The sequence below is a fragment of the Gymnodraco acuticeps genome, unplaced genomic scaffold (genome assembly GCF_902827175.1).
Source record: "Gymnodraco acuticeps unplaced genomic scaffold, fGymAcu1.1, whole genome shotgun sequence".
Lineage (NCBI taxonomy): Eukaryota > Metazoa > Chordata > Actinopteri > Perciformes > Bathydraconidae > Gymnodraco > Gymnodraco acuticeps.
Window position 1 is genome coordinate 1,898,625 of NW_022990125.1, and position 24,043 is coordinate 1,922,667.

Consider the following 24,043-nt stretch of genomic DNA (forward strand, 5'->3'; position numbering starts at 1 on the left):
CTATAGACAGCAAGGTGATTGTTTCTCCTCTTACTCAGTTGGCCTCTAACGGCAGAAAGCACTGGGCCATAATTTACTCTTATCAGTTTAACGACCTGACATCCCTACCCCTCCATGCTGTGTGAAAACCAGCAAAAAAGAAGGAGAAAGATGTGCTCAAAAAAATCTAATTTAAGTGAATACTCTTGTTGGGTGTAGGCATATAACAATTAAAATAACTGAAAAGAAAACTAATAGTGTAAAAATTAAAAAACAATGAGAAAAATAATATAAAGGTTATTCCATATCCTCTTTGATACTGAGGTATTCTCCATTCAAGGTCTAATGATCCATATGCTAATAGACAAAGTTTCGTCTTGCCATCTTTCTTTGCATAATTCACTAAAGATTCTAAACAGTTCTACTGCTAAATCCTTTGCATTTGAGCTATTGTTTGTTACTCAGATTTAAATTCCCTCCTTTTGCTCTATCGAATATCCCTTGGTTACAGAATTTACCAAGACAATTCTAAATTATTGCGGGAAGATCCCACAAAAAGCCATCCTCTCCTGTGGAAGAAAGCACATTAACTGCCACGTGTGTGTGCAAAACATGTCATGTGATGTGAGACTGATAGCATCAACAGTGGATGGGTAGGCCGCAGTCATATTCCTATCTGGATTCTAAACTCAGTTGGCTCGGGTGAACCGGTTCTCTCTTCTGGAGTGAGACTACGTTCCCAGAGATTGACTTCACTGTATCCAAACCTTCTGATTTAGTTTTAAGCTAACCCTTCTCTGGACTTCGCCCCTTTCTAGTCACCCATACACGATTGCTGAACTTAAACGGAAAAGGTGTGATAGTTTGATATGACCTGACCTTTGCCCTAGGTAGCTTTTCCATACATATAGGAATATATTCAGCCTTGTCAAATTGATTGGAATGTCCCAATTTGTTTTACAGTTTTTGATGATCCACTCTTTGGCTGATCTGACACCTCTTTCTGCCACCCCATTGTTTGAGACTTATATGGTAACGACCAGATAGGTGTGATTCCATTATCCTGCAAGAGTGATAAAACTTTCTCATTTTTAAAGTGAGTCGCATTATCCATTCTTATTCTCTTAGTTTTGGAAAAATTACTGATATGTTCTGCCATTTTAGCAGACACTGTTCCCTGTCGCTCGGGTCAGAGGATAAACATGTTTATGACTCCCTCCATTATCAAAGATCACAAGGAAATACTTATTCACACTGGGAGTGCGGGTCGGAAAAGGACCTGCTATGTCAGCACTAAAACTGATTAGTGGTTCCTCCTCTATTATTTTAAGATGTTCAGGATGAACTTTTTTGAACCCATCCACCTCTACACATTGAAGACATGTTGACCATGTGTGTTGTAAGTGCAATCGCAGTTTCGGTATGAGGATTTCATTGTGGATGTCATGGCTTGGCTCTCAGCCACAACAAACGCGTGACAGAAAACGAGGGCGTGAATAGGAAACAAGAGTTTATTCACTGCTGCTGAAGGACACAAACAGGCGAAACAAACTACGAAACAAGAGGTCAGCTGGTCATGGCTGCTCTTCGCGCTGCGTCCTCCTGCCAGAGAGAGAGCGAGAGCGAGAGCGAGAGCGAGAGCGAGAGCGAGAGCGAGATCCGGCCCGGTCCTTTATCCGGCTAGCTCCAGCCGCCAGGTGTCCTCAATCCCAGCTGATAGACCAAAGGGAAAACCTTAAAGGAACAAACACCAGAGATAACAAGGCAGGGGTCGTCACACCCCCCCCCTTAAAGTTGGTGTCCCCAGGACCACCGGCACACCAACCCTAATAAAACAAAAAAAACACCAGTAATGAACAACAAAAATACCAGACATACGGCACCCCACTTCCAACAAAACCAACAATTGCAACATACAACCCTCACACTGCCAGCCGCTCCTCCCACACCCAGCCACATCTTTAGCAACACAGGTAAGCAACCTGAGAAGCACACTTTAAAAGGATGGGCAGAGCGAGAACGATTTATTAAACAGTATGACAGACAATACATTACCGTCACGGCCCATGCTTCCTCAGTTGTAGCAGTTAGTTTCACTGGCTTTACTGCAATGCAACGCCACGTGGCCAATGTCGCCACACCTGTAACATTTCACCCTACTGCAACGTCTCTGGATGTGACCAAGCCCACCGCAGGAATAGCACTTCCGGTCGTTGGCATGCCCACAGTCACGAGCCATGTGTCCTTGGTCTCCACACCGATAGCAGGACATTTCCTTGCCTCTTCCTCGACCCCTGTTGCCGCCGCCACGACCACCATCAATGCCACCGCCGCCACGACCACTTTGACTAGTGGGACAATGCTTGGTCTTCTGTTTTCTAAACATGTTTTTGTCCATAGCACGAGTGATCACACCAGAGGGCGTGACGTCTGCCAACACTGTAGAGCTCTCCTCAGACCTTGACTCCATCGGACCGCCAGTCACTAAAAGCACAGGGGGAACATCAGTCCAGACTCTGCTACCTGCCAAACCGTTGCCCAGGATGAACTGTATCCCCTCGATTGGCAAAGCTGGACGTACACCAACAGCCACCTCACCCTTAACAAGACCACAGTCAATATACATCCTATGAACAGGAATAGGAAGAACTTTTAATCCCAGTACCCTACTCAGAAGGGTGTCACCAGTGTCACTTTCATAAGACAGAGGCAAAACAGAGTCAACAATATAGGAGTCAAAAGCCCCTGTGTCTCGCAAGATTTTGATTGGAACTCTGACATCACTACCTACCAATGACACCAAACCGTCTCGTATAAATGGAGCATAAGATGCCAAAACCTCAGATCCACCTAAGTGGGATGTAAGCACATCGGCAACACCGCTGCTTTCCACAGGAGCAGCCAACGCAACAGGCCCAACAAAATATCTTCCTCCCTCAGATTTTGCTCTAAGCGCAGGACAGTCTGCCTTCCAATGGCCTTTTTCGCGACAGTAGTGGCAAATATAATTATTATCCCCCTCAGATTTGACCAAACCCAAGTTCCTTGGCTCCATCCCAAATGAACCAACCTTTCTACTTCCCTCAAAAACAGCCAGGGCCCCAGAGCGCCCTCCGAACCTGCTCTTATGAAGCAACACAAACTCATCAGCTGCCACAGCAGCTTCAGCCGCAGAAGTGACCCTGTGTTCTGTTATGTAAGTAGCAATCTTGTCTGGAAGAATATTTTCGAACTGTTCCAAAGTCATGAGCTCACACAAATCGTCAAAAGTAGTGACGTCAAGAGCAGTTAACCAACGCTTAAAATGAACAGACAAATCCCTCGCCATATCCACATATGTTTGATCTTGTTTTTGCTCAAAGGACCTAAAACGGTGTCGATAGGCCTCTGGCACCAGTTCATATGCTCTAAGCACCGCCGATTTTATTTTACTATAGCTAGAGCCATCCTCAAGACATAAGGAGGAATATGCTGACTGCGCTCTCCCTGTGAGAACACACTGAAGCATCAGAGCGCAGTCCGCATCAGGCCAATCTCTAGCCCTAGCTACACGATCAAAAAGCAAAAAAAAAGTGTCAGGATCACTTTCATTAAATTGCGGTAACAAGCGCAAGTTGTTAGCATCGAACCGATGAGGAGACCTGGGCACCTGTTCACCGTGCCACTCACCCAACACCGCACCATCTCTGACCATAGAAAGACGTTGTCCTTCCATATCCAGTTTGGCTCTCTCAGTCTCCTGCCGCGTCCGCTCCACTGCAATTTCCTTTTCACACTCCATCTCATACCTCATTTTGTCATGACTCAGCTGCAACAATAACATCTCCTTATGCTGCTCAAAGGACAGTGAACTAGCCTGAAAAATAGGTTTTAACAAAACCCCCTCTTCCTTTACAGCAAACACTCCTGTCTCACTTAATGTCGACACTATAGAGTCTTTTATGTTGTCTTTCACCCTTCTATCACCGACAATAGACACAGAGAAATGCTCAGCAATTAAGAGCAGCTGCTCTCTTGAGAAAGTGGCAAGAGACTCCTGAGACGGAGCTTCAATAAATGCCTCTACGTCAGCCATCTTAATTTACACCGACCCCTCACCGGAACACAACACCGGACCTTTAAACCGAAAGAAGAGAACAAAAACAAAAACCAACCGGACAGATACCACCACGTTTATTATGCGTCCAAAGTGGAACACTAATTTTTTGATTGGAGTTTCCCCACTAACTCACCATCCCACTGACTAATCTCCTCCCTAGTCTTCATGCAGTTACTTATGCACTGGAGACCGCTAATCCAGCAAAGCGACTAGCAAGCTAGCAACACTACTGAGACCACGGCCATGCTCCCAAGCCAAGGCTTCAACCACTTTCTCCGCAACACTACACACCCCGCTCAACGATCCCAAGGGAACCGCCGCTTAACCTGCCAGGGAAAACTCCGCACCGTTCCGCACTGCTCCACATGCAACGCACCAACCAACCCACACAAATCTCACCTATCCGTTGCTGTATCACAGATAAAAAGAAGTGGACGAGCCCCCAGCTGTCATGGCTTGGCTCTCAGCCACAACAAACGCGCGACAGAAAACGAGGGCGTTAATAGGAAACAAGAGTTTATTCACTGCTGCTGAAGGACACAAACAGGCGAAACAAACTACGAAACAAGAGGTCAGCTGGTCGTGGCTGCTCTTCGCGCTGCGTCCTCCTGCCAGAGAGAGAGCGAGAGCGAGATCCGGCCCGGTCCTTTATCCGGCTAGCTCCAGCCGCCAGGTGTCCTCAATCCCAGCTGATAGACCAAAGGGAAAACCTTAAAGGAACATACACACACCAGAGATAACAAGGCAGGGGTCGTCACAGTGGAGACAATATTTTCTCATCCGAAATAGGCCCACATGGCCAAAACTGCTGTGTAATTCACGCACAACCTGAGGAGCTTCTTCAGGGGGTACGTGAATGTTTCCACCCCTTTTTCCATATACTAGGGAATATGGCAGTCAGGTGGTTAACTCTTCCCCTGCTTTGAGCAAGGTAAACTTCTCTATTACCCTGATAGTCAAATTCAATTTTATCTGTACGGCTGTGAACATGATTCCATTCTAAGTCCATGCCTGCTCTTAACTCTGCAATAAGACTCCATTGATGGGCATGGGTCAGTGCTTCACCCTTCACATTAGTGAACTGCCTTTGTTCCCAATAATCAAGCTCTTCTTTACCCGCTTTGTAACAATAATCACTATCAGTAACTATACGGATGTGTGTTATTTTACGTTTTTTAGCAAAAATAAGACCCTCAACAATGGCATTTGCTTCAGCAGTTTGTGCTGTACCTGGTATTGCACCCTTTTGCTTGCAAAGTACTTCACCTGATTTAGTTTTCATTATAAAGGCCCAAGTGGCTGCTTGGTCACCTTTTCGCAAACTCCCATCTGTAAACAGTGTTATCTGTGGAGTAGCGGTTTTCTGTAAGGGTTTCAATGTTTCCCTTTGTGGCTTACTTCCTGTGGTCCTAAACTCCACATCTGGATCAGACATCATCATTTTCCATTTTCCCCATCTACTCATCATTTTTTTTGCTCCCTGAACAGTTTGTTTAGTATCTTCAGATATTGAAGGGTAAGGAGTGTATATGCACATTTTGGTACCTTGAGACATTTCCCTTAGGGCTGGATAAAATCTGAATGCAAGTGCAAGATGCTTCTCTTCAGGAGAGAATTTTTTCTCTGTTCCTGATCAAGTCATGGACATGAATAACACAGATTTTCTATCACCCTGGTTCCTTATCTCCACATCTCCTCCTAAATCATTCGTGGCTAGATGAACTTCCCAGGCTTTCTCCATATCTCGCATTGTTAGTTTCTGAGAATGGGTCACAACGTACTCTTTTGGTTTTTGATATTGATATTTTTGTTCTGGTGTTAAGATAATTTTTTGAATCCCCCTCTTTTCTTAACAACTGGAGCTATGTCTATTTTAGATCTGACTTGGTCAAGAGTTGATTTGTTCATTGGTGAGAGGAACACTATTTCCCTTAGGCTGGGGGAGGGGGGGTGGGTAGCCTGCTTTGGGAGAGTTCCTTACAATCTCCAGATCTTCCTCTCTGTGCTGAGGCCATAACACTTTTAATGGGTCGCCCCTGTGGTCTGCTCAGATTTTCTTCCCCTCCAGAGGTCACGCCTGTCTCTGACCCTGTGTGCTGCGTTTTTCTGCAGCACCTCAGGAGCAGGGAAAGGAGGAGATTTTTTTCCAAAAGTGTAAGCTCCTTCATGAGCAAAATAGCACCACATTTAACTCTCCCTGACTTGTCTTTAAAGCGTTCTTTAAGGCCTGAATTGAGTCTTCTGTTGTGTAACGGAAAATCCCATTTCCAAAAAGGGGTCAAGAGCAAATAGTTTAGTTGATTTTGGTAAAGTATTTGAGCTTTAGCTTCGCAAAAAACTTCCTCATATTAGTTTTGAAGATATTGTTTGGTTTGATATCTGCTGATAGTTCCCACATAGGTTTTTTCTTAAAAGTACATGCAAAACAACCGGTATTTGTGGGTCATCTGATCACCACCTTGCCTTCTGACAGTTGAATAGTTCTTATCATATTATCACTCTGTGCTTGCATGCTAGGACCTATTCTCTTTGCCAGAGCTACTGCTATTCCTCCTGCATGTTTTAGCTTCCTATTAGCAGGGTTCACTAACATGGTTTGTTGATCCAGTTTAAGATTTTCAATATTTGACATTATTTCCAACATTCCTTTTCCCTGAATATCATGTCTATCAATGTGTTTTCTTCTAGGAGTAGTAGATGGGATACTCATAAATGCCATTTTTGAGCTTTTATCCCTGTAGGGTGGAGGTAGGGTCTCAGACATTATACCACCTGCTTGTTGCTCTCTGTCTAAACCAGTGGTCCCCAAACTAAGGCCCGCGGGCCGGGTACGGCCCGCCTCCACATTTGGCCCGGCCCCCTGAACAATACCAGAGACGCATTATGATTTTATTTTTTTTATTTTTTTCAGTCTGGACACGCGAATCCTAGACTAGCCCCTGTCAAAATGTTGTGACCTGCTCTATCGAAATCAGTCGCATTGACCCGAAGACACCTTTTGAGTTGTATACACTGTTGGAAAGAGGATATTCCTAGCTTTCTAATGATATCAGGATTGTTTTTGTACTTCAAATATTAAGCGAAATATGTCACATTATATAATGACTGTCACCGAGTCATCATTTTGAGAAAAAGGCCTTCAAAGTTGTCTCTTCTCTGGAATCCATCGATCTGATTGATTATTAGCGGAGCAAATGATCAAAATACTACCGAGGGAAGATATTTTCGTTTGGAGGGGAAGCTCGCGAGTGTGTGTCAGTGTGTGTGCTTGTGTAATTTTGCGTTTGTGTGTATTGTGTTTGTTTCCCGGGGAAAACACTCACGAGAAACACTGGCTGTTGTTATGCCTGCCATTCTCCGCTTGTAATTATGCCGAAGCTTCAAAGTTGTATTTATCATCTGAATTTGCCGAAACAAGTTTTAATATTCTGAAAGCCAAGACTTTGTTTTAATTGAAATCAGATGAAAACAAACTGTAACGGACCCCTGCCGTGTTATCTATGATTACTATACTCTTACATTCATAATTTCAGCGGAAGTGAGGGGGTTGGGGGGCGGCGCTGCGGAAGAGCAGATTGCGAGTGAGAAATAAATAAATTGGAAATAAAGTTTCATATTCTGAAAGCCAAGACTTTGTTTGTTTAAAATCAAACAAAACACCCCGAACCCCGAAAAATAGTTTTTTTACGTAAATCCACGTTTATTTTTGAGAGATTCTGCTCTGACAACTAAGCTAAACTTTTACCTGTTAAGATTGTGCACGCCTGTTATCTAACCGACAGGTCCGCACTCACTCTCCAGCTGAAACTCTCTCCTTATTAATTTAAGCATTGTACTTATTAATGTATGCAGACAATCACACAATCTATGTGATTTTTGGATTTACCGTGCCTCTCAATTGCCCGTGACAGGTTGGCAAGGTCGATGAATCCTGAAGTTGCCCAAGGATTGTTCAGGGAGCACGAATCCTTGTCAAAAAGAAGACATGGCCAGCAAAATAGACGCTGAAGTTTAGCGCTTCCAGTTAGCCACTCCGTGCGGACATAATTGTCCTCATTGAACGTCCGATTCTCTCCCTTTTTCCTCTGTGTACACACAGCTCGAGTGCGGGCATTGGCCTGTCATCTGATTTATTTTTTAGTTGCTGCTGTAGCGGAAGTTTAGTAAAGTTATATTTGATTAAGTACGCCAAATCTCCACCCTCCATAATGCTTCATTTGCTTGATAATTTCTAACGGCGGTGATGACAGTTACAGTATTAAAACTGATGTTGATGTGATTTGATTGGATGGCAGTGTCCAATCAAATCGCCAGCCGCCTCTGAAGGGTAGCAAGAGGCGGCTGGCTTCCCTTGGCATGGCCCTGACCAATCACAGGTTGGCAGGGGCATCACGTGGGCCTCATCTGATTGGTCAATCCCTCCATTTTTTTTTCACCAAAGGAAGCCAGATTCGGCTGGCCTCCTCTCGCAACAGAGAGTGCAATCTACTGTTTCACCATAACATCTAGAGGGGCGCTGTTTCACTCTTTGTAAAGTACTCAATGAGAATGGGGGAGAGACGGCCGGCAGCAACACACAGCAAAGGAGAATTATCGAAACAAAACAAAGTGTTTTTATTTATTTATTTAAATTATAACTACAATCCGAAAAAACAGGGGAAGCCTGGCTTCCCTTGGCCTCCGGGAGAAAACGCCACTGACCCAGAGAGGGTTATTTGGTTATTATTTATTTCATAAATAGTGTTATTATTTCATTAATAGTGTTATTATTTATTTCCCTGACTTTTTTTCTGTGAAGATCCCGGAAAGGGTTATTAATATTTGGTTATGTGTGGCTTTCTAGAAAACAATAAATGTTTACGTTTAGACACCCATGCGATCGTCACACTTTTTCTGTTACAAACTGACCCGGCCCCCATCAGAGAAGGGAAAAGTTATGTGGCCCTCACAGGAAAAAGTTTGGGGACCCCTGGTCTAAACGGTAGTCTGATAGGAAGGTATTTAGGTCGCGGTACGCCCGTGGGTCTGGGCTAATCCGACCAGGGGGGGCAGAAGGTCCGGATTTAGCTTCTGTGTATCCCTCCCAATCTGTGGTTGGCTCCGAGTCATTAAACTGCGTTCTAACCTCGTCCGCCATTTATTTATTTTTTGTTTTTTTACATTTTATTTAAGGGTTCAAGTTCACTCTTTAATACACATGCAAGTTCCTAGGCTATTACTCACACCGGATGAATCAGTCCGACTATACCGTCACTTGGTTCTAGGTTACTCTTTCTGGATTCAGCTAGTTACATGCGGATACCTCAGTTAAGAGTGTTATGTATCGAGTTTCGTGCTGTTTCAAAAGCATAGGTACCTTTAGACCTATGTTTATCTTTATTAAATCTCCCATTAACTCTTCCCCACGTTATATTTTAACTAGGGATGCACGATAATTATCGGCCCGATAAATAACGGTCCGATATTAGGAATTATGACGTCATCCCGATAAACCCGATACCAGTATTAATAGCCCCGATAATATACAATATATTTTTTGGGTAAAAAAAAAGAAAAAATACTGCGGTGTGGGTGGATTGGGATGAGGGGCGCTTGTTTTTCACTCGGCTCCTCCCGTTTTGCCAGTACTGTGGTATTAGTGGTTTAGGAAGAGGGGAGTTTTTCACAAATCCAGCGCTCCCTAACTCATGCCTGGCTGTGACGTAAATGGTGTGCGGCCGTGAAGCCAGGACAGTAAACAAACATGTCGTCGGTGGTATGGGTGTTGGAGCTATGTGCAACTCAAGGCATATGCTCGAACCGGAGCTGCCTGGTGGCTGCAATCATGTTGACGCTGAGTGTGCTGACTTTTCGTACAATGTCCCACTGTCTGGCTTCCTGCATAAAGTCAAGTGCTCGGCGCAGTTGTGGCGAAATGTCACTCCTCTGTTTTCATTTAAACAGCTCCGTATATCCGTTAGCGCAGCTAGCTAGCACCAGATGCTAACAACAACAATGCACGTAAGGTCTCTCTCTCGCTCGCTCGGGCCACACATACACACACCCTCCCGGTCCTCCAGATGGCCAGTCGTTGCCTGCCGGTGAGCGTGGAAGTGTGGTCTGCCACAAGCGGGCGACAGGAGCATCAGCTTGTAGATTTTAAACTCGATGCGCTCTGAAACTACGGGGCGGCCGAGGAAAAAAAATACACATGCGTTAATCGCGTTAAAATAATTAGTGGCGTAAACATTTTGTTATTATCGGTTATTGGTATCGGTCTTGAGAAGCAGGAAGTTATCGGTATCGGTATCGGTTTCAAAAAACCAATATCGTGCATCCCTAATTTTAACGCAAAAGTTCAAACCGCAGCTCTTTGTCAAGTCCTACCTATAAGTTTCAAAGTAATTGGACAGGTACTGAGCAGTGCTCCTACGGCTGACTTCACTACTAGCCACCAAACCTGTGTTAAAGGGACCACAGGGGTTTCCCAATTTGGCTAGGGGAAGAAGAACCTACTTTAGCTTCTTTCTAACAGACAGCAATATCGGATATAATATAACCCTCAGTCCGGTGCAATAGTATCAACTTAAATTACTACACTTTTAGGTTAAAATATATATTCTAGGATTCGGGTAGGTATTTTAACAAGACTTTCAGCCTGTATTTCGCTGATTTGTACTCATCGACTTTTTTCACTAGGCCGTTTTGGTTCTTGTATTTTGACTCTGTAAAAGTATTAATTTTCACAGAGCCCCACGTTGGGGGCCATGTTGAGAGTAGGTGAGGTCCTGATCATTTATTCTGGGAAATTACTCTGACCTACTAATTGACCTGACCGAAGTTATTGAGTCTATGTAAGTTTACTGCTTGGCTCAGATCCACCAACGTCAGCAAGATCTCACCTCTATTAACTCCCCGAAGAACCAGGTTCAATTAACTGCTGTTTCAATTCAGACAACTCTTTTAAATCTGTTTAAGCGATCCCGAAGGATTTTGATATCAGTAATGAGGTGTGACCCTACCTAAGTGTGAGTGTGGCAGTGTGCAATCTTACATTTGAAGCAGGAGAGGAGAGCATAGGTTGTCTTTTAAGTTATCCCAGTCCAAAAGGTAGGATCAGTTTATTTGAAGAAAAATAGGTCCAAACTAATACAGGGTTTTTACCTTCTCTCTTTACAACATTATAATCATACTATAAAAAAAAATGATGCTGTGATCATGTTCAAATATGAATCTTTAATTCACAGTCTTACATTTATTACCAAAATGTTTAACTTCAACTGCCCAATTCAGTTGTGACCTTTTAAAATCTCCTGATAGAATTTAGAGGCATTTCCTCATAAAAAGACCGGTGACAATAAAAATCTGAATTCAAACTTTTTTCACATTTTCACCCAATCAATTCACATCAATTTCATACTTTTTTCCGACACAGACGGCAGGTACTAACATTCAAAAACACACACCTAACTCCCGCAGGTATTCGGAGGAAGATCCTCACAGGTGGCGGTTACTAATACTCACAAACACACTCCTATCCGACACAGATGGCGGGTACTAACATCCACAAACACATACCTATCTCCCGCAGGTATTCGGAGGAAGATCCTCACAGGTGGCGGTTACTAATACTCACAGACACATCTCCCATCAAATCATTCCACTCAGCATTCCAACCAAGAAATTCACTCAGCATTCAAAGAAATTCACTCAGCATTCAAAGAAATCCACTCAGCATTTCAACCAAGAAATTCAAGAGATATTTACCAAGTTTGAGAGAACCTTACCGAGAGCTATTAACCCAGCTCTGAAGCTTTCACTCTCAACCCCTGTCTTTATGCACAAAAACCGGATAGAAAACTCCAAAACATCTCCTCCACACCCAATTTTGTGGAAAACTGGGCATGGCCTCTAATGTACAGGGCTGGACATGACCAGACATATTCTATAGCTTATGGCATAAGACACACCTTCCCATGTTTGTGTAAAAAGGACATGAAAGTAGGACTTGAAAAATATTATTCTCGGCTATGACATAACCGCCTTTTTGAGGCCTCAATGTGTTTCTCCTTAAGTCAGGAGCCCCCCTCCCTGAGCACCCTGTGAGAGGAGAGGGAAAAAACTCTCTTCTTCCTTATCAGTGACACCCATAACTCTTTATAGGCCTTACACTCAACTTAACAAACCACTTGGTTTTGTTTATACTGTAACTATAGAAAAACCTAAAATATGAAGCATTTTCATCGTGGGTTATACAAGAATATAATTGATTATATTTGATTATAACTAACTTTCGTTTTAAGTATTCAACATACTATGAAACTCTCAACACTCTCCAGCGCCTCCTGTTTGAATGACAGGAGTAAACACAGCTGACAGCCGCGGTGAAACTCGAGCGATTAGAGCGATGCGAATATTCGGGGCTTATCTCCATAAATACTACAACAAAATGAACATATTTTTCCGTGAGACAAGACGGCAGGTGAAAAACTTTTAAAATGCGTGTTTTCTGAATGGAGATTGGATCGATCAGGCTAAACTAACCTGTAGCTGCTCCGTCCAAACTCACAACAATGGACAATAAACTCAATATATGTAAATATATGTATACTGGAAATATATATGTTTAATATGCATATGGATGCAAAATTCAGTCTTAAGCTAATGAAGTCGAAACTTTTATTTCTCTTTCTCTTTTTTTTTAGACCCAGTTGTAACGCTCTCGTGATAGATTGAGAGTCCCCAACTTGATTCCTGCAGATTTCCGTATTTACAGTACATGACTGAGCTTATTCAAAATTGATATTAGAATACACATCTTATTTTCATAAACGGGAACTACAGTCTAATTTTGTGATAAAAGTCCACTTTGAATAATGACTTACCAGAAAAGGGAATGTGGTTATCAGTCTGTGGTAAAATACAGAAGTACAGCTCTGTTTGAGTTGGTTCTTAGTACTCTCCAGTATCAAGTAGCAAGTATTCTCTGTTCCTGATTCCGGGTTATCACAAACTGGTGCATAAACACATTCTATCAGTCTGCTTTGGCCCAAATTGTCCAAATGAAAATATATATTTTTGAACGCAGCCTGACTGCATATGTACTGTATGCTTTTTTTATGTATGCTTTTTTAATGAACATCTGAAAGTAAAATTCAGAATCAATTCATATCATATTCACGTCTCACCTCTGTAGGTAACTGTTGTAAATCATCTTTGGAGTAGAACACTTAAATTAAGCAGACCCATAAACCGATGTGATGCATCCTCTTTTCGTTTGTTTTGGTCAGGGTTGGGAGGGTTACTTTAAAAATGTAATCCGTAGTAACATTTAAAAAAACAAAACGAGTGACCTAATCTAAGTATCAACATATAAAGTAATGTAACCTGATTGCTTTCCGATACTTTTGGATGACCTCAATATCAAATGCAATGCAAATTATAAACAAGAAAAAATAAATATCAATAAAAAATGTTTTACTTAAGTGTATGTCAATAAGTGTATGTCAGAATGTAACCTTAGAAAAGAAGAAACCAAAATATTTCACAACAAAAATGTAGTTAGAGTAATAGTTTACAAATGCTGCTAAAGCTTAATACATTTATAATCAAACATCATTTCTGACTCTTACAGTATACTGTATGTCTATATGTTTACGTAAACATCCAATGGTAATTGCATGTATTGTTACCAAAGTCAATGCAATACAGTTATTCCATGATGTCAATGTGGATTTAGTTTTCTTGATAGATCAGTAAAAATAAAGACCCTCAGAAGGAAACTCCAAACTCATTTAGCAGAAACCCCCCTAAAAAATTAAGATGCCACCATTTTTACATTTGTATGTGTCAAGACAGGAAAGGTGTGGCATGCTTCCTTGCTTGCTACTGTATAAAGCCAGACTCCAGCACATTGAACCACAGAGCACTCTCACACCACTCTCACATCACTCTCACATCCTCATCGGTGCTGAAAGATCAAACAACCGCCAAGATGATGACTAAAGCCACGCTCCTCCTGTCCGCTCTGACGCTCTGCTGCTGCATCGCCTCTCTGCAAGGTAACACATTTATTTTTATTTTTAAGTGTTCTTAACTGTGTAATCCAGTATGTTGGAATGCTTCCTCTTACTTTATGTAATTTGTGCATCCTAATTTAGTCAAACACTAAGCTGCCATCTGCATCTAATGATAGTTTACCTATATTGAAGCTGTACATTTTTAAGAACTTTATGTTGCTCTAATTTAAGACTATCATGCTATAACACCAATTTCATTTTTGATGATTTGCTATAGGCAGGCAATTTGACAAAAACACAATAATTATGTTTCTATGAGGATGGTTTCATTGTTTTATTTATTTTCTATTTTTGATTTATTGTTCCTTTTCATTTAGAGTATGTTTATTATCTTGTTTTCTTTGACCACATTTCATACTTTCCACTATTCTCAGTTATTAGCCAAGTTAACAGTGTTACAATCTGTTATGTGTTAGAGTACACTCCTGACACTGGAAACAATCATAACTCACGGTTCAGTTACTTTAAACCTTGCTCTTTGCTTTTCCTGGAGCTTTCAACTTCACCTTGGGCTTTTTTCTCAGCCGAATTTGAGTAATTTCTTTTATCAAATGAAAAGTGAACCTGAGCTAACTTTGTCCTCTCAGGAAGAAAGTGAGATGCTGTTCAAAGCTCTAGAAAGATCTACCAACAAGAAGTGCCTTGAGTTTGAGCTTTTGTGTCAAAAACTATTTCCAAGGTTGAGAATGACATCGACCATTAACATCATTTTTGTTTCAACAGTAAAACCAAACGTTTAAAAAAGTGAATGAAGCAGTATTCACATTTCATTCAGATTTTCAGAGGTTTCTCAGGGGTAAAACTTGTGTTCCATCTCCAAGCTTTTCCGAGGGAGCGCTGTATGTGCATCCAGACCATCTCTTCTATGCCTGTCCGAGTCATCAAGAGAATCGAGGTGATTCCCATTTCAGGATACTGCCGACGGACTGAAATCATGTGAGTAGTCAAGATTAATTTCCAAAACTGCGGAACCTTATTTATGGTAAAACAGGTGCAAATATATTTTATATTTCTGATTGATTATGAAAAAAAGAGTCCAGAGTTCAACTTTTTTTTTACATCACAGGACCACAGATTGAAATTAGCTATTAGCTATAATCTGGCATATTGCATCTCTTCTCTTTGCTGAGATTAATGTTTTTGTATGCATGGTCCTTCTATAAATAAATACAAATACAAAAATCACACAAATACTGTTATAGAAGCCAAACAGCAGTGTTGGAAAAATCGCGTAAGCTGCTTTTTAAGAGGCAGTAATAACAATGTAAACACTCTCAATTACAATAAGTCTAAATTGTATCTACTAAAAGCAAGTTATACAAGCATACAGTCCTTTAAGTAAGTATTTGTATTGCAACATAACAATACAACCTTTGGAGAGTCAGGATGCTTTCAGTTTTTATGCAACATGGCCTCAACATATCGTCTCTTGGGGGAAATCAAAACAACATATTTACCAAAATGTTCTGCTATTGCTTAAAGAACAGTATTTGAGTACTTCAAAGTAACTGAATTTATGTGTTTGTGTCAATCGAGTGTTTCCAGTGTCAGGAATCTACTTTAACACATAACAGATTGTATCACTGTTAACTTGACTAATAAGTACTTATAAAAGTGAAAGTACTGGAGAAGTACAAAATTACACAGAATGGAAAAAACTAAAGCGTGCAACTTCAAAATAAACATCGACAGCACCGTACCACTTCAGGAAAGGTACTGCATTTACCACTTTTGTTTAACTGAGACTTCTGCATCTGCATTCTGCTTCACCGAACGGGAGCAACATCCAAATACCAACTAGTAAACTCTAATCTTCTCTCCTGTCAATAATAAAAGTCCAACTCCTCCTCCTCTCCGCAGAGTCACCAGAAGGAACGGCTCTCAAGTTTGTGTGAACCCAGCGGCGAACTGGGTCTACGTACTGATCAGCAATCTGAAAAGGTAATGATAGGCTTATTTTAATTAATGACTGCAAAAAAAACAATTACAATATCTACAGTATAAACACAATAGTACTTTTTTCCATTGTAAACTGATATCTCTGAATTTTGGACTGTAGATTGGTAGAAATCCATTAGACAAGTTTCTGACATTTAATAGACAAACAATTATGCTACAGTAAAGTGTCAGTTTACAGTGTATGGTAATGTTTATGGAGATGTGTTTTCTTTTGTTTTTCTTCCTTAAATGTATAATACATTCTATACAAAAATCTACAAATTTTGTTTTTTCGGAAACAGAAGATCTTTAACTCCCTGAATGATTCTTCAGCTCACTGTTGACAGCTTTCTAACGGCCCGTCTACACTACAGGCGTCAAAAAATGCTTTCAACGCTTCGCCCATTCATTTGAATGGGGTGACGTAGGATATTTTCAAACTTCGCCGAACTGCATTGTGGGTAGCATGGCAAGGCGTTGCAAGCATCGCGAGCGTCTATCGGCGTCAAAAGTTGAACAATGTTCAACTTTTGAGGCTCGATGCTTGCTCGAAGCTGGCGTCAGCCAATCAAATCCCGTTTTTGCAATTCCCGCCAGTACAAGCGCTAGCCAATCAAACCGCGTGCAAGCTGGGAGAGCCGGACCGCAGTTCATTTCCTCATATGCCAAACGAGAAATTACGGTAGCAAATCACCCGGTTCTTTCCGACCAGAACTATTTACCGGGATACAAACCGGAGGAACCAGGCATGGAGGGAGGTGGCAGAGACAGTGGGTGAAACTGGTAGGTTTTCGCCTGTTTGGGGAGTTTATATCCAGTTTACTTCGTTTTAACATTGCTATTGCTTTGTATGTCGGGGGCGGGAGATTCATGTGATTGGTTGTTGGTCGCGTTGCTCGCAAAAAATCGCCAAGCTTCAGACACGCCCAGCTTCAAGCTTTTTCGATGCCTGTAGTGTAGACGGGCCGTAATCCTGGTTTAGCTTTACATGTCAACAGAGAAATGGACAAATGTTTGTGGCATTGTTACCTTTTTTCTGTCTTTATTGACATGGGAATGTGTCTATTGTCTCCCTTTGTCCCTGAAAACAAATACAAACAAATGAAGCCATTATTTTCTCGGCCCCATGCCATGGCAAAGTGACTTAACTGATATTTCAATACAAAAATAAACCTGAAAATAAACAAAATAGAGCCCTATTTAATAGGATAATGGTAATAAAAACGTAACTTGTATCATATAACGCTGTATATTTCCCCACTCGGGTATCATGTCCACCCTGATCACAATACAACATTTAGCCACTGGGTTTTATTGCCTTCTGAATAATTGTATTTAGTTATTTTGCTTGTCTTGTTTTAATTACAGTTAAGATGGGAACTCCGGCTCAACCACTGTGTCACCCAACGCTTCCACAAACTACTTCTGATCACAATCTGTGGCAACATGTGACATAACAATGGCTTCAATTAAATGTATCAAGCTGTGAATTAAAATGGGGGGGCTGAGATATGTCCAGCTTTAAAAACTACCTAATGAATCAAATGATTCAACACTTTAATTAAAAATTCTTCTTTTGCCTTTTTCGGAAAATGTCAATAAACAATCTGTCTTACTTATTTCTCAGATGCCTGAAGTACTGACAGTTGATAGTACATCACTTTAACGGGGCTGCTTTACTCCCATGTTATATACATTTTAATATGGATTTCATTATTGCTGTATGGATACTCATTCTAAAATATATAAATGTTGCTATTTCTTTTTTTTAAAGCCATAACTCTGTACTGTGAAGTAATTCTGTGATGGTTTTATTACAAAATCAATAGAATGCAAAGAATGCTTTCCTGTAAATGTGAATACACAATGATGCTGGGCTGGTACTGTAACCTGTCATTTTAGTGTTGTGTTATCATTACTTGTCTTCTTATAAAGAATAAAAGAAGAGAAAAAGGCCATGTTTTTTGCCTTTTCTTTTTGTCGGGCTGTGTGGAGGGTTGATACTGCTGTTGGGGTTTTGTATGAACTGAGGTATAACAGCTCACATGTTAAACACAGCTGCAGCCTTTGTAGAAGTCCTCCACTCATTCATGTACAAATCATACAAGTGTGTTTAGAAAAACATTACACTGAATAGCTTTTTTTGGGGCCACTCACTTTATTACACTGAACAAAAATATAAATGCAACACTTTTGTTTTTGCTCCCATTTTTCATGAGATGAACTCAAAGATCTAAAACATTTTCTATATACACAAAATAACCATTTCTCTCAAATATTGTTCACAAATCTGAAAAAATCTGTGATAGTGAGCACTTCTCCTTTGCCGAGATAATCCATCCCACCTCACAGGTGTGGCTTATCAAGATGCTGATTAGACAGCATGATTATTGCACAGGTGTGCCTTAGGCTGGCCACAATAAAAGGCCACTCTGAAACGTGCAGTTTTGCTTTATTGGGGGGGTCCGAAAACCAGTCAGTATCTTACTGGTTTGTACCATTGACCACCATTTGCCTCACGCAGTGCAACACATCTCCTTCGCATAGAGTTGATCAGGTTGTTGATTGTGGCCTGTGGAATGTTGGTCCACTCCTCTTCAATGGCTGTGCCAAGTTGTTGGATATTGGCAGGAACTGGAACACGCTGTCGTATACGCCGATCCAGAGCATCCCAAACATGCTCAATGGGTGACATGTCCGGTGAGTATGCTGGCCATGCAAGAACTGGGATGTTTTCAGCCTCCAGGAATTGTGTACAGATCCTTGCAACATGGGGCCGTGCATTATCATGCTGCAACATGAGGTGATGGTCGTGGATGAATGGCACAATAATGGGCCTCAGGATCTCGTCACGGTATCTCTGTGCATTCACAATGCCATCAATAAAATGCACCTGTGTTCGTCGTCCATAACATACGCCTGCCCATACCATAACCCCACCACCACCATGGGCCACTCGATTCACAACATTGACATCAGAAAACCACTCACCCACACGACGCCACACACGCTGTCTGCCATCTGCCCTGAACAGTGAAAACCGGGATTCATCCGTGAAGAGAACACCTCTCCAACGTGCCAGACGCCATCGAATGTGAGTATTTGCCCACTCAAGTCGGTTGCGACGACGAACCGGAGTCAGGTCGAGACCCCGATGAGGACGACGAGCATGCAGATGAGCTTCCCTGAGACGGTTTCTGACAGTTTGTGCAGAAATTATTTGGTTATGCAAACCGATTGTTGCAGCAGCTGTCCGAGTGGCTGGTCTCAGACGATCTTGGAGGTGAACATGCTGGATGTGGAGGTCCTGGGCTGGTGTGGTTACACGTGGTCTGCGGTTGTGAGGCCGGTTGGATGTACTGCCAAATTCTCTGAAACGCCTTTGGAGACGGCTTATGGTAGAGAAATAAACATTCAATTCACGGGCAACAGCTCTGGTGGACATTCCTGCATGCCAATTGCACGCTCCCTCAAAACTTGCGACATCTGTGGCATTGTGCTGTGTGATAAAACTGAACATTTTAGAGTGGCCTTTTATTGTGGCCAGCCTAAGGCACTAACTAACTGTCTACCGGCAGAAACTCAGCTTAACGCTGCCGTGATTAAAACGCCATATTATGTTCCAACCACATCAAGCATTATTTCTGAAACGGTATGGAGCTTAAACGCTTTTTCTCTTGCGGGTTTACCACAAGGACAGTGCCTTTTACATCCGTCTTCTTGACACATGTTCTCTCAAGTACAGCGTTAGCTCTGAGTGTTAGCGATGCTTGCTAATGTAAACAAAGACCTTATTACTTCCAAAACACTTTGTGCATTGTTTCTTGTTTCCCCAGAAGAGGGCGCTATGCTCAACATTATTAATTCAGTGCAGGGAAACCCTTGATATGAAATCATTTAAATATACTGAAAACTAGAGGAAATGTAGGTAGAACCTTTTGATCTTTAGTGTCTTGTAGACTTAATCTCACAAATATTTATCAGAGGCATAAAATGAAGCTCCCTGTGTGATAACAATTCCAAAAGTGGACTTGAAAGACACTGTTGTGCACCGACAGAAATGCTAAGAGAGGTTCATTTTCATGTTGTTTTATGTTTGTTTTGTCACTCACCATTTGTCTCTCATTCCAGGCTTCCTGATTGTCCACCCCTTGTGTGTCTCCTGTGCTCATCAGCACCAGCCCTGCCCCTGATTGTTTTCACCTGTGTCTTGTTGTCATGTGTTTAAATTTCCCAGTCTCCCTGGCCCTTTCTCATTTCTCTAACCCCCCTCCTCGACTCCTATCCTCGAGACTTAGTCCCGCCCACAGGAGATGTGAACGGAGGAGTCGAGGAGGGGAGCCGAGGAGAGAGGAGGGGAAGCAGCAGGCGGTTAGAGAAATGAGAACTCCTTTCCTCTGAGCGGTCATTTTAAAGAGACGTCCATTAATGATGACAGGAGGCACAGCAGCCCTCTGTCTGATGGACAGGTGTGTTCATGACGATTTATATATTTACTTTTAATTCATTCACAGTGCGGTATAATGAGACAATAACAGGCTACAGATGCGGACACACACATACACACACACACACATATATATATTTATATAAATATATACCATTTCAGAATCAAACAGAGCACTCTCATAATAACGTAACACTATCTGTCCGCTGCATCTACGCACACACTGTACCACACACACCTACACACTGTACCACACGCACCTACAGCTCCTAAAGCATATAATCAGGCTACAGCCGTTGTGTATTTTATTATGTGAAGCACTAAATGGTTTTAGAAAAATATCGACTCTTTGTTTGTAGATATCTACTAAACTACAGCAAATACAGAGAGTAATGTAGGCCTGTTATACTGAGTGATTTATATTTTACACACTGCTCTGCTTTCTGCACGGACCTCACAGCTGTTCTCTCTGTAAACATCGCGTCCCGATGAGAGCAGTTAATAAAATAATATCCAGGGGATGCATGCAGAGCTGTCATTGGCTGAGATAAGTCCGGCCGTGCGTCAGGACTCTTTGAAACATCTCTGTTCCCGGAAATGCATCCACGAAGGAGCCGTGGAGGACCGTGGAGGACCCATCAGTGTATCCTCGGTTATAGCTTCTCCAGAGAGCCTCCTCGATGCTCGATCATCGGTCCTCGAAGTGCATTTAGAGAAATTAGATGTCCTTCAACATGGCGCGCTAAAATTCATTTCCGGGTCACTACCGGAGGGGGATTTGATGAAATGAGAAAGGGCCCCAGTGTTCATTGTCAGTTCGTCTTGTCTCATGCCATCGTCAGGTCTATGCTCTCTTTGTGCTCTAGAAAAGTTTGTGTTCCTCACTACGTGAGCGGTTTCCTTTTGTTCTCATTTTTTGTCATCTCATCCTGAGATTCGATAGTGACCTTTTTTGTTCATCTTGCTTTGTTGGAAAAATAAAGTATCTTACCAATACTTTACCTCTGTCTCCCGGGTCATGCAATTGGGTCCTAAATCCTGAGTGTCTGAGTTCATAACAGACACTTATGACAAAGGACAGTCAAAATAGGAGAGAGCCAAGATCCAAAAATGCTGGCTCTTAAAAGTATTGTTATAATAATTATTATATAATAACAATTCTTAGGAGTATAATTAGTATTCATACAAATATATATCACCAAAAGGCATACTTATAGTAGCCAAAAGTGTATAGTAGGGTTCACTGTAAAGCACAATACATTCCTATGAATATCACAGTCACATGTACAGGTGTTTCCACTAAAGGTGTCTAATTAGACCATTTAGTGTTTTCGTCACAAGCTGTGCAAACTGACGCCATTTTGGCCTTCATGAAATGTCTTAATTTACTTATTAGCATGGAAGTTGGCGGTGCAGAAGTCAGCGAATGTGAGTTTTTACTACTGTATTTAGGATACATTTGTGATTTAGAGTAACAACCTTGCTTGTTCAGTAATGTTGATAACTAAATGTGACACTCATGCTAATTAAGGCTAGCATCTGTACTGATGAACAATTTTGAAGTAATGTGAGCTACTTTACCATTTTCTGTTACTTTTACTACAGCCTACGTTTACAAATAAACGGCGACTAATAGACATGGAGCACAGGGGAAGACAAGACTAAATACACAGAAGGGTAATCACAGGACAAGACACAGCTGGGCAGGGGAGGCAGAAACACAAGGGCAACAGGTGAACACAATCAGACAATCAGACACACCAGGGAAACTAAAGACAGGGAGGCAGACACAGGAAGAAGGATCAGACGAGACACAAGGAGGAAAACATTTCAAAATAAAAAAGTGGAAAATGAAAACATAAATCCAAAACCATGGAGACGTCCCAACAAAACAAAAAAGTCCAAAAACTTCAAGAAGGATGGGTGGAGGGGGTCTGGAGGACGGGTTTGGGCTGACAGCCCGGGGGCACGGTAGAGGACCAGGAAGGGGTCTCGGGCGGACGGCCCGGGGGCAAGGCAGAGATCATGGAGGGGGTCTCGGGCGGACGGCCCGGGGGCAAGGCAGAGTTTGAGTAGGGGCGAAGGCCACAGCGGGCGAACTCAGGACGCATGACGGCGAAGGCAGCGGCTGGGAGAGTCAGGGGGCCGGGCTCGAGGGCGAAAGCCACAGCGGCAAAAGTCAGGCGGCCAGACTCGAGGGCGAAAGCCGCTGGGGATCTCAGGAGGCCGGGCACAAGGTCGGCAAGAAGTAAGCGACGGGACAGCTCCGGAGGGCGGGCAGGAAGGCGGCGACGGGACAGCTCCGGAGGATGGGCACGAAGGCGGTGACGGGACAGCTCCGGAGGAATGGCAGGACGGAGGCGGGACAGCCCCGGAGGACGACGTACGCCGCAATGGGACCCCTCCAGTGTCAGCTCGATCACCGGAGCACTGGGATCGAGAGCAGGAGCTGGTGGGACCCCTGGCGGGATAGGCGCAGACGGGACCCTCGACGGAACATGGGCTGGTGTCAGTGGGAACCCCGACGGAGCAAGGGCTGGTGTCGAGGGGACCACAAACAGGACCCCCGCTGGAACAGATATCGGCGGGACCACCAACAGGAGAGGACAGGGTTGGCGGGATAGTCACCGGTGTTGCCGGGACAGGTGTTCCCAACGAAACAAGGGCTGGTGTCGGCAGGACCCTTGGCGTAGCATGTGTTGACGGGACCTCCAACAGGACAGGACATGGTGTCAGCAGGAACCCCGGTGGAGCAGGTGTCGGCGGGACCACCAACAGGACAGGACACAGGAGTTGTCAGGACCCTCAGCAGAACCCCCAACGAAACAGGACATAGAGTTGGGAGGACCCCCGACAAATCAATCAATCAATCAATGTTTATTTATATAGCTCAATATCACAAATGTTACATTTGTCTCAGTGGACTTCACAGTTTGTACAGAAGTATCAGTATGACAATACGACACCCTCTGTCCTTAGACCCTCACATCGTACAAGGAAAAACTTCCGGAGAAAACCCACAGTTTAAAGGGAAAAATGGGAGAAACCTCAGGGAGAGCAACAGAGGAGGGATCCCTCTCCCAGGACGGACAGACGTGCAATAGATGCCGTGTGTAAATTGGAAAGATAATACATTTGCCACATAGGTAGTCCAAATATTTGGAAATGCATGTGTGTATAATAGGAAGATGAATCCACGAGGATATCCATCCAGGACTTATGATCCAGGACCACAGCCACGACTCAAGATCCAGGGCTCGCGATCCAGGACATAGGACCGCAGCAACAGGATCATCCATGACTCCGGATCCCGGCGTATATAGACACCAAAAAGAAAGACATTTGGGGAAGCTGGGTTAATCGGAACATGAGAGTACACAGGTATAGACAGAGAGAAGGAAGAAGTAAGATGTCCCCCGACAAACTAAGCATATATCAGCAAAACTAGGGGCTGAATCTAATCAGCCCTAACTATAAGCTTTATCAAAAAGGAAGGTCTTTAGCGCACTCTTAAAAACGGAT

At 42.7% G+C, this 24,043-nt stretch overlaps 1 protein-coding gene across 1 annotated transcript; it reads left to right on the forward strand.

Moving 5' to 3' along the window:
* The first annotated feature begins 13,991 nt into the window (after window positions 1-13,991).
* On the forward strand, window positions 13,992-18,030 carry LOC117546470 (growth-regulated alpha protein-like). Its single transcript, XM_034216712.1, has 4 exons — window positions 13,992-14,118; window positions 14,958-15,072; window positions 15,997-16,077; window positions 17,443-18,030. The coding sequence occupies exons 1-4, from the start codon at window positions 14,052-14,054 to the stop codon at window positions 17,444-17,446; spliced, it is 267 nt and encodes an 88-aa protein (XP_034072603.1). The 5' UTR covers window positions 13,992-14,051; the 3' UTR covers window positions 17,447-18,030.
* The last annotated feature ends 6,013 nt before the right edge of the window (window positions 18,031-24,043 follow it).